Source organism: Leptinotarsa decemlineata, unplaced genomic scaffold (genome assembly GCF_025532065.1).
Source record: "Leptinotarsa decemlineata unplaced genomic scaffold, Ldec_3_MD MMD2_tig00026354_RagTag_RagTag, whole genome shotgun sequence".
In the NCBI taxonomy this organism is placed as follows: domain Eukaryota; kingdom Metazoa; phylum Arthropoda; class Insecta; order Coleoptera; family Chrysomelidae; genus Leptinotarsa; species Leptinotarsa decemlineata.
In genome coordinates, this window is record NW_027412702.1 from 3,592,978 (window position 1) to 3,604,635 (window position 11,658).

The 11,658-nt window shown below is 31.0% G+C and overlaps 1 protein-coding gene across 1 annotated transcript; it reads right to left on the bottom strand.

Moving 5' to 3' along the window:
• Positions 1-415: 415 nt before the first annotated feature.
• PPP1R15 (Protein phosphatase 1 regulatory subunit 15) lies at positions 416-7,087 on the bottom strand. The gene is made up of 2 exons (XM_074184073.1): positions 5,575-7,087; positions 416-3,286 (listed from the first exon to the last, which is right to left on the bottom strand). Exons 1-2 carry the CDS (start codon positions 6,571-6,573, stop codon positions 3,065-3,067), a joined length of 1,221 nt encoding a protein of 406 aa, XP_074040174.1. The 5' UTR covers positions 6,574-7,087; the 3' UTR covers positions 416-3,064.
• Between the last annotated feature and the right edge of the window lie 4,571 nt (positions 7,088-11,658).

Genomic DNA, 11,658 nt, shown 5'->3' on the forward strand with positions numbered 1-11,658 from the left:
TGAAAACAAATTCAGTGCTAAGTAGGAAAGTATGGAACCATTTTGTTGACAGAAACATAAAATGGTTATTCCATTTAAAATATTTATATTGTTTGCTCTCATGAAAAAAATACAATACCCTGCACATTTGAAAATAAACTAACCTGCATATCTGAAATGTAGTCTTTCTGGCTATATATGACTCGCATTTGAAACTTATTGTACACTATTGGAATACCCAATATATTAGTATACATAGCCTTCAACTGTTAACACTCAATTGTTGATATGCCATTTTGTGTCTGGGAAGCCAAAATGTTTTTTTTATAAACATACCTCAATGTACCTCCATTTTGTTTTCATAATATCAGTAGGTTCGTGGACATCTTTGTGCCATTTACCTAGGAAAAATTTTTCAAAACAAAATATCAACACCTTTTCTTCAGATTCTTTATTAAATTAAATATACGTCATTGGCCTTAGATATTTTATAATTACACAATTCAATATACTCTCACACACAACAAAAAATTGGTAACTTGATCATTGTATTCAACATGGGATAACAATATTTTCAATATAACATGGAAAAATTATGTTGGCTTAATACATTTTGATTGAAATAAAGATAATACAAATATATTTCAAAATACTAAATACTATGTGCAATTCAAAAGAATTCAGTTTCACAATATATTAATTTTGAGAATTTATAAATATAGCATTGGTAGAATTATTTGGGGAATAAAATTCTATAAAAAAAGAAACTAATTGACAGGAAAATGAAAAATTAAATTTTCAAATCATAAAGGAGCCTAATTATTGAAAAAAATAGGATCCCCAAAATTACACATTGCATTGTTGTAGTTCAGTTGCTTCTTATGGGAAATCAATAAAATTCAATAAGAACTCTATTGAAAGGTGTTGAAATTATCAATTACCACCACTTTTTCAGCGGTTGTAAATTTATGTCCTGCTAGTTTAATAAGAAAACAAGCCACCCTTTTCAGTTTATAGAAAAATAAAGTTTTTTGTACACTTCAAGTTCAAATATATTATAGAATAACTAATAACAATAAAAATATCTTCCATGATTTTTATAAAGGGGCAATCTTTCTTTCCAAAGTGTTTTGAATTAAAGAATACCACCAATCCCAAAACTAAAATATGTAATGATAGTAACGTTTGGACCTTTTGATGCATTGAAATCAGACATGTGTTAACAAAGTCCAAAAATGAATATCTACATTAATCTTTTTGATAAAATATTTTTAAATGGATCTTTACATGTGAAAAATATATCTAACCAATGAAATCATCTATATAGTATAATAATAGTATATGGGAAGTTCCTCCCAGATTATATTGCTCCTTAACAAAGATTATCTAACCAATATTAAAAATTCTAAATTGCATATTTTATGAATATCATTACACATTTTAGAATCATTAGCCACTATTCCATAAAAGTAATTTGTTAGAAAATCAACATTCATTATAATATAGGAGAAAGTAATCTAGATTTGAAATAGTTTTTATAATCTCGAATTCTGTAGGTGAATTTATTACTAAATATAGTTTCATTTCAGTCATTGGACCTCGTTACGATACTAAAAGAAGTTGCATTGTACCATATGTGACATCACATTTCTATCCACTCATTTTGAAATAATATAATGTAAAGTTTCCAAAACAGCTTAAAATTAATTTTCGAGTCATTCAGTAAATTTTCCCGAGGATATTGAAACTGTTTTGAAAAACTGAACCATACAATACTTTTGGTATTTCACCTCTTCATATAAGTGTTTGGATGAAACATTTGGGTATGCAGGAAAAGGAAATAGTTACCATTGTGGTTTGTGTTCTAATAATAGTGATTAAGTTAAGACAAGGAGGGGGGCTAAAATACAAAAATCAAGTGTGCATTTTGTGGACATCCCAAATGAAAATGGCTGAAGGTAATTGCAATTCTAATTATCTGAATTTCTAATTGAAAATGAAAACTATATATTCAAAATAACACTAAATTTTACTGGTTTAAAATTCTTAAAACATAAATCCCAACCCTCAACCATCTAATCTACATAAAATAAAAATATTTGTTTGAGGCAAGATAGGAATAAAGTAAATGACGAGTAACTTTTTCAAAGCTTTCAACACTATTGACTTATCATAATTATAAACCATTCAAATTTCCTAAGCTTACTTTTCTTTGGTATGATCAGTCAATATGGATATTATGAAGATTAATTGATTTGTTTCAGTGGAGTTTATTCAAATTATGTATTTTTGTTTGCAATGGACAAATATTTTTGTTAACTGAATGTTCATTGACGATTGAAAATAACTGACTTATTAAATATAAACAATGTGAAAACATAAATTTTGAAAATGAATTCAAATATTGAATTGAATATGTCAGTTTTTAATCATTTCAATATGATCGAAGCCATTAGGGTTCAAAGCAAGCTTTTAAAAAATCTTTATGAAAAATCAGAGGAGAATTTCACAAAGGTTTTTAAATAACTCAAGGTACTCCAAAATAATTCACATCCATTATAAAAACCGATCATAACTTCAACAATACCTGTATTTATCGAATATAATTTCCATAGAAATATATAGATAACATTTCCAGATAAAAAGATAATAGGTAAGATTGATTTCTATAATGATATCTCAGATCTAATAAAATAAGTATCACAGTAATGCTATTCGATACAACTATTTTAGAAAAAAATGAAGCCATGTTCATTTCAACCAATTTCATTACAGCCTCTTTGATTTCTCAACACGTTAGAATCATGATCATTTTTGTTTAAAAAAAAAACAAAGTTATTACGTATCAATTTATTCATATAAAATTGAAATGTTCATAATGAATTTTTCAATGGCCATTACTGAAGATTCCAGGCATTATGTGATTTGACAAAATGAAAAATGACAAATAATATATATATAAAAATCACCAAATGCATATTTATAATAGTACAACAAATATTATTGCTAAAAAATGAACCTGATTCTAGGCCGAGATTTGATTCTCAATCTATATTTTTACTTTGTGTTTCATAAACTAACTTAACTAATCAGTACTTTCATCTTGAAACCGTTTGTATACCCGTTCTCTATGCTTGGAGTCGAATACAAGCACGAGAATGTCTTCCATACCTTTTATCCTATTTCTGAACCTAGCTCGGTCTCTGGCATATTCTTCCCAAGGCCCCTTTCTAGCTTTTTTATATGCAAACGACCACTGTATCATAGGATGGATTTGACAAAGTTCTTCTTTTGCTGCGAACCTCACCTAAAAGAATTTTTTAATGAATTACAACAATCAAGTCAAAGTCTCTTCTACAGTAATTGGCCTTGGTTTAAAGGTACAACTGTCTGACATTTCTCTTTCAATAGAGAATAGCCGCCTCGAAAGTTGTGACTGACCAAGTAGTAGTAGTAACAATCTTCCCACTTCCTTGATAACTAGGAGGGTGGTGGAAAAGTGAGTTGATTGAAATAGCATCTCCAAAATTTTCCAATTAGGGCATTATATTGTTTTTCATGGTTTTCCTGTAGCATCAAGAGTTGAAGTGTATTTCATATCCAGGATCTTCATTTCCTTAGTGTTCATCCCGTCAATGATTTTGTTCTATTGCCCATTTCTCTGTTGAAATCTACATCATTGCTTGTATACAAACCAACACACAGGTTCATGTTTTTTTTCAAACGTAAAATATTTCATAGTTGCATATGGTACATGAAGGATTTGACCAATACTTGATGAAAATCCATAACAAATTTAAGAATACTTTATCGTGTATAGACGTTTTGTGTTTAGTAAAAATCTCACAATGAAGTGTTACCTAAATAAGTTGTACAGAATATTTGAGTCTCTCTTGTACTTGCCAATCTAAGGCAAACTTTAGTGACTGGAAAATATCTTGTTTACAGAAGCCTGCCAACCTTGTGTGTAACATTCTTGACAGTGAATGACAAAAAACTCCCTTCATTTATTCTGTCACTGATAGTTTTGTTATTGTCCAATACCCTTTAGTAAGTAACAATTCTACTGAAACACCATTTTCAATTCCACATCCTTTCATCAGGATTTTCCAGTTTGCAGACCCTTGTGGCTTTTTTGTAGGATCTTTATGTTTCAGGTTGTGATTGGATTGTTTTCAAGTAAAGACCCAATGGTAACAGTACATGCTCATGAAAAGGATGAACATAAGATTATGTTTGAGAAATGGAGTTCCTGGATGTAAACTACACCCTAGTAGGAAAACCCTAGTAATCTAAGCAATGCCCTGCTTTGAAAACTACTCTGACACTACTTCAAACAAGTCAGTCTCGCATACCATGTATCTGTAAACACACTGGATGAACTTTAAAGCATGTTGTCTTCAATTGAAAGCCAAATGTCACATGACAGTATCTTTAGTGCATCGCCAAATGTACTTGAAAGAAACTTATAACTTCATTTCAAACTGACCTGAAAGCTTCCTTTCATGGATCAATTATTGCAAGTCATGCCAACATTGTTATAAATCAAGTTAATGAACTTTCCTCAGTTTTCATTGGTGTTGTCTTCAAAAAGTTATCTGCCAAGGGCGAAAATTGAGACGAATATTAAAACATTACTAAAAGAAAACAATGAAGTTGTTTGTTGTCCCGGCCACAAATTTTTTGGAGTTTCTGAATATAATAATAATAAACTTTATTCACCACAACTGTTATAGGAATATGGGAAATAAATAATGGGATGGTTAAGCATCAGTCGATTTTGTTTTTCAACTCAACACTAAAATGGGTATTCAATTTGTATCACGAAAGTTAATGAAACTGGACAGAATACAATAATATTTCCTAAAATTCATGGTATCTAAAGAAAAATAAAGTAAGTAAACAAGCTATTGCGACAGAGACAAACAGATAAGTATTGAATTTCCCATTTTATTTATTCTATTATCACACAGAATAATTCAAAAATAAAAAATGTTCAATTCTTTGCTTCATTATCATTCACTTCTCCAAAAATGAACTTTTACATTCAAATTGTAATATCATGATAAATATAAGAACAGAGGCCCCGATAATAAATTAACATGTTTATCAGGTTCTCATTTAAAATCACTTACTGAACGTCCTTGAATTTCATTAATAACATATTGACATGTACTTCACTAAACCCCATGCACATTCTCTCACAGAAATATGATGTAAGAACATGTTTTCAAATAAGTTTTGAGTGAGGAAAAGATCAGATATAAGTATATGTTTTTTGAGAAAGAAAATATTGATTTTTCAAAATAAAAATAATACTTAATCAATAAAGTTACAAATTAAGCGGATGTGAAAAAAAATCAGAGACTGATAATAAATTGAAAAAGGTTCTAATAGATAATGATGCTTGGAAATATCGAATTAAAGATAGGATTCATAGATTTTTATGTTGATAGCTTCAATCTATTTGAAAAAAAATTTCATTTCATAATCGTCCAATAGTAATAAATTGAGGAAAGAGATGAATGTTCTCAATCCTCTTTTCTAAAAGATTAAAACTGTCAAGATAAATTTAATATGATTGAAAATTCTCACTCTTTTGCATGGTATCACTGAAGATGATGAATCCAAATCTTCTTCAACAGAGTCGTTCCCATCTTCTGAGTCAGTCTCGTCCTCAGATTCTTCCTCTTCATCCAATTCATCATCACTCCCACGTTCAAATACTATGAAATCATCTTCGGAACTGGTGATCGACAACTGCCTTTCTTTTGTAAATATTTGGCAGTTAAATGGAGACACAGAAAAAATTGCTTGAGCATCTTCCTCATCAGATGTGTGTTCATTATCAGAAGGCTCGTCAGAAATAATTACAGATGCCTCTTCATCATCAGAAGGCTCGACAGGAATAGTTACAGATGCGTGTTGATTATCAGAAGGCTCGCTAGGAATATTTACACATGCCAGTACATTATCAGAAGGCTCGCCAGTAACATTTACAGATGCCTCTTCATTACGAGAAGGCTCGCCAGCAATATTTGCAAATGCGTGTTCATTATCAGAAGGCTCGCCAAGAATATTTGCAGATGACTGTACATTATTAGAAGAATCGCAAGTAACATTTACAGATGCCTGTTCATTATCAAACGGCTTGTCAGTAATAACTGCAGATGTGTGTTCATCATCAGAAGGCTCGCCAAGAATATTTGTAGATGAGTGTTCATTATCAGAAGACTCGCCAGGAATATTCACAGATGCCTGTTCATCATCAGAAAGCTTGCCAGGAATATTTACACCAAAGGCTGCAAATTCCAACAATGTTCGTTTGTTAGAGCACATTTGAGTACCTGATGAGGTCGCATTAACCACTGAATCTGTGTCAGTCTCCATCGGTGATTGGTGTTCAACTTTATTGGGAATTCTAAGTGGGGCTTTTCTTCTGCGACTGCCTTGCGGTTGAGAGTTTTCCACAATCTCCGTATGATGATTTTCCGAGGTATCCAGAAAACTGTGACTAGAATTTAATAGAGAATCATTTTTGGTAGATGACTGTTCACCTACTTTGTTTCTGATGTCACTGTGACAATTAGCCATGACTGGCTGTTGTTCAAGACGGGTGTTTTCAATATGCGGGTGATCATTAACAAAATTTGGATTCTGGAACAACCTTCTTGGGGCAACGGATACGTTGTTATTGAACAGAAAGCTGGAGCCCTCCTTCTGTGCCGTCGGAACTAGGCTAGGCGACTCGGTTGAACAAAACTACACATTGTTGTCTCCATGTCTGATTCAAACAAAACAAGGCATTAATCTTCTCGTACCTTTAAAAACAGCAAACCTATTTGTAGATCGACCAAAGTTCATATACCAGGTTTCTTTTCCTTTACTATGTTTTTTAGCCTTACACCTGGATTTCAAGCACGAAATATGGTTTGAAGACAACTTGCTTTCGATGATTTTTTCTTTCTGATCACTTTTTACTGCAATTTCTCTATTAATAATAGCCATTTTAATCAGAATCACTAAGTCACGGTAAACACTTCGATTAGTCAGCCATTTTGATTAAAAATAAGATACTGTGATAAGACTATTTCAGCATTTCCTTTTTTGTTCTTACTCAATATCATTGTTGCCAATATTCAGGTTCCTCAATTTCTCAAAAAAAAATCCCTAAAATTGCTCGACACGATCATTGGTGCCAGTAGTACAATTAACCGTATACGAAAATCGATGCAGCTACGTCATTTTTCGTATCAGAGATTAAACATAGATAAAAAACTGTCATGACATGATCATATTGAATATATACGCAAAAAAATATCTGACCAGTGGATATTCTTAGGAGTTTAAGTTACACTGTTTCAAAATATCTAATGAGGTCAGTTTATTTCTCCTTAGTTCACTCCCATTTGGAATACCTAACAATCATCTGGATGTCAAGTTTTGAAAGTTATATAACACTACTGAAAACACTACAGAACAAAGCCATAAAAAAACTGTATAAATTACCAATTATTTTCACAACACCAGACCTATTTAACAAATACAATATCAGATCCTTGGAAGCCACAGTATATTGTCAAATAGTCATAAAATATAACAAATTCATTCAAGCAAATACATGAATTGAAAGATGTTTCAACCTCAACTTCAATATTTTAAAACAAAAACACTCAGTGTTAAGAATATCATCTTTTAATATTTCACATTCTTAGATATCAAAATTGATACGACTACAGAATATAGAAATATCAAAAATCTCCAAATACGACACGTTGCATGGATGTGTATTAGGCATTTTACCTTAGTACGGTGACCGAAGCAAAGTTGCAATCTCAGCATATGAATTCTTATAAATATTGAGGAACGTCAAGATCATCAAAAGCAAGTATTGACAAATTCATTCAGTATTCATTTATCACTCCTCAGAAACGGTTCTGCATATTACATAATAATATAATATAAAAATACGAGTAAGGATAATTACAAATGTAGATAAGGAATTTTTAAAAAATATCACAAAATAGTAACCAAGTAAGTGTTATTCAGTACTTGAGAGTGATTTCTTGTTAACTATATCGTATAATATATATCATTCCGTATGTCGTAACCATTTCTTAATATAAGTTTTGAATGAATTCAATCAGTTTGGACTTCCATTGTCTGATATAATATAAATTTATTTGAAATTCCTGAAAGAATCTGTAGAAAAATAATTAAAAAGATTAATCGAAAAATAACTATGTTATTAAACAAAAAACTGAAATTACAAAGAAATAACATACAAGCAACAACCAAAAAAAATTGAAATATTAATAAAAGCTGAAAATTAAAAAATTAAAAAAATATAAATAAACATTGGAAAATAAAAATATGAAAAATAAAAATTAAAAATTGAAAGTTACGGCACGACTTTTCGATTGTTAGTATCCACAATCGTCTTCGGATGATAACGATTGTGGATACTAACAATCGAAACGTCGTGACGTAACTTAGTTTGGAATTTTTTAATTTTTATTTTCTCACTTTTTGTTATTATTATTTTTTGATTTCTTTATCTTCAGCTTGTATTAATATTTCACATTTTTGGTTGATGTTTGTATGTTATTTGTTTGTAATTTCAGTTTATTGTTTAATAAAATTGTTATTTTCCGCTTAATCTTTTAATTTTTTTTTCCAGATTATTTTAGGGATTTCAAATCAATTTATATTATATTATATAATGGAAGTCCGAACTAATGAAATCTGTTAGAAATCTGTTTTTCCGTTATATAGTAATTATTCATTCACACTCTCATGAATGGCAAAATTGTTATTCTTAGTAATAGAAGTGTCTCTATTCATAAACACTTGAAACATATTTAAATGAAGTTATCTTGAATCTATCGTCTAGGTCTACGACCGTTTGTATGGTTCCACACCGGATTGTAAATATCGTCCGGATCATAATCTTCGAATATGGATCAGTACCTACTATTGGAATATGACATAAACATCAGGTTGACAATTATCAACCTCTTATCAACTGCTTGCAGTGTGAAACATTTTGGCGGGATGGATGAATTAACGTGTTTTCACGCGTGTCTTTGAAGGCACGCCACGTTATGGATTCCATCACATATGAAAAAAATCTATTTTCCAATGTTTACGAGAGACGTAATTTTTCAGAGGTGATTGGATGTATTGGTTGAACACATATTGCAATTCATTCACCACCTCACCTACGGCACTACGGTGGATGATGCCGGAGGCAGTTTACGTTGATAGAAAAGGGAACCATTAGAGATAGACATGAATCTTTTTATCTTTTGGGCGAGTTTATCGACATACAAGCATGTTGGGGCAACTTGATTGTATAAAAATATATTGAATCAAATATTCAAGGTATTCCTTATTACTGCTAGATCGCTAATAGAAAGACGAAATTTTTATAGAAAATAAGATACATTCTTTATAGTACACCATATGCTAGACTATTAACTAGAAAATTGTGCAAAGATTATACAGTTTTGTACAATAATGTGTGTATAGAAAATTATATTCCTAGATTGAAGATGATAATGATGTAAACTTTTATTTTGGTATGTATAATATTGAAAGTCCACAAAATTAAGACAGAATAAACAGAAATAATTCTGACCTAGCAGCAGGAAGACCTATTCAGCAATGAGTTATGTGAATCAATTCCATTTGAAAATAACGTGTATTGAAGGACAAATAAATAAACGAAAATGAATTGGAAATTATTTTAATTTTTTACCGTTATATAACAAAGATGTTTAATCTTTAAAAAAGATTAAATAAAAACACTGAACTATAATATGTTTATATTTGAGTCCTTTTAACGAGTTCCCCTACAGTTCTACGGTAGATACAGAGTTCGTAATGTAAGAATCCTGAATCCTGCAGTAGCCAAACTTCTCATCCAACGCTGCCAAATCTTCTCATTCGATAAATTCTATGGTATATGGAGAGTGGTCATATGGTGTTTAAGTGTTCAAGAATAACGTTTTCAGACGTTTTACGGAAATATTATGATTTCCGCATGAGCTCAAGAATTGGGCCCCAGGTAGAATAAGTTATATGTTCAGGAGATTAACCCTGGACAAGATTATATCCACAGCCATTTTGTCTGAAATTCGCAAAATTTCTGCAAATGAAATGGCTGCAAAGGAGTTGGAATATTTCAACTTTATCGCTAATTGGATGAATGATGTAATCGCAAAATATAAATACGTAATATATAATACATAAAGTTTTCTTTATTTACATCCGTTTCAATATGGATATCTCGAATGATTTATTTCAACTTTTTCTGATAATGTATCAAAATACTATCAGAGGCAGATGCATGAGAGGTTTGAATTTGGATTTTTTGATCGGGTGATTGTTAAATGTACTTCAGTCGCTCTAATGTTGTTTTGAGAAAACACACAATTAGTGTTTGTAATTTAAGAGTGAAAAAAATTTTATATTTCACATACCTAGATGAAGAGAATCATATGATTTTTATAGAATTTTTATAAATTATATTTTCTTAATAATTGAACATTTTAATGACTGAGACGGTACTTTTCAGCAATAAATAGTTTCTTATGATGCACTGTTTGGAACCTTAGGTGTAGTAATGAATATTGCTGGAGTTTTTTCCCAACACCAAATCGTTAGTTTCAACACCTCGACACGTGTTTCGATCACCAAGTGATCATCTTCAAAGAGGAAGATTAAAACTGGAAGATTAATCTTCTTATTTTCAACACCTCGACACGTGTTTCGATCACCAAGTGATCATCTTCAAAGAGGAAGATTAAAACTGGAAGATTAATCTTCCCCTTTGAAGATGATCACTTGGTAATCGAAACACGTGTCGAGGTGTTAACAATAACGATTTGGTGTTGGGAAAAAACTCCAGTAATATTTAATAAATAGTTTTGTTTATCACAAATTCAAATTTAGGTGATGGAAATAATGAACTCTACTTGCAATAAAATTATATATCCGATAAGTTTCAAATAATTTGAATTTACCGCTAAAATGTCATTATAAACCTCTAACACAGAATATAGGTCACAGATCTTGACTCCGACACTGTGACTCCGATTACATAATTCCGTAACCTATACCCGGAAAACTGTGCCAGACAACATCAAAAACACAATGCCACCTTTGACTGTCCTTTCTGTAAGATATTCTGTGATTAGAACAGTCGGAGGCTCGAACATCACTCAAACTATTTGATACTCTGGGCCAGATCTCTTCGATAACGACGATGGAGTAATGACATGTTTCGTGCTTCCTCTATACAAAATAGCAAAGGTCACCAAAATTGACTTCTTTAGATTGAAGTTGGCATCCCGGAGAGCCCCTTCTGATTTTTTTGTGACCAGATCACAGATTAATTTAATCTGTGACCAGATTAGTAACAGAGAACACCTATTTCACAGATTCAATATTTATTCTGTGCCTATTTATGCATGCTTTATTATGATTAGTAAGTGAGGAAAAATTATGTTGGAAACCTTGAGAAAAAAAAAGTGTAGAGTCATAGTAGATTGCTAAATACCTTACAAAAAAAAAACAAAAGAGCCAGGTGATGTTTAATTGAAACCTTGGCTAAATTTTCCCGAAACCGTATACTTTATAAATGATCAAAAAGTATAAAAAAGCACATAGTGAACA

Bases quoted from the DNA above. Each gene is read 5' to 3' on its own strand.
- PPP1R15 (XM_074184073.1), bottom strand. From the start codon at position 6,573: ATGGCTAATTGTCACAGTGACATCAGAAACAAAGTAGGTGAACAGTCA. The intron at 3,287-5,574 runs GTGAGAATTTTC...AAATTCTTTTAG, and splicing joins CAGTGATACCATGCAAAAGA to GTGAGGTTCGCAGCAAAAGA.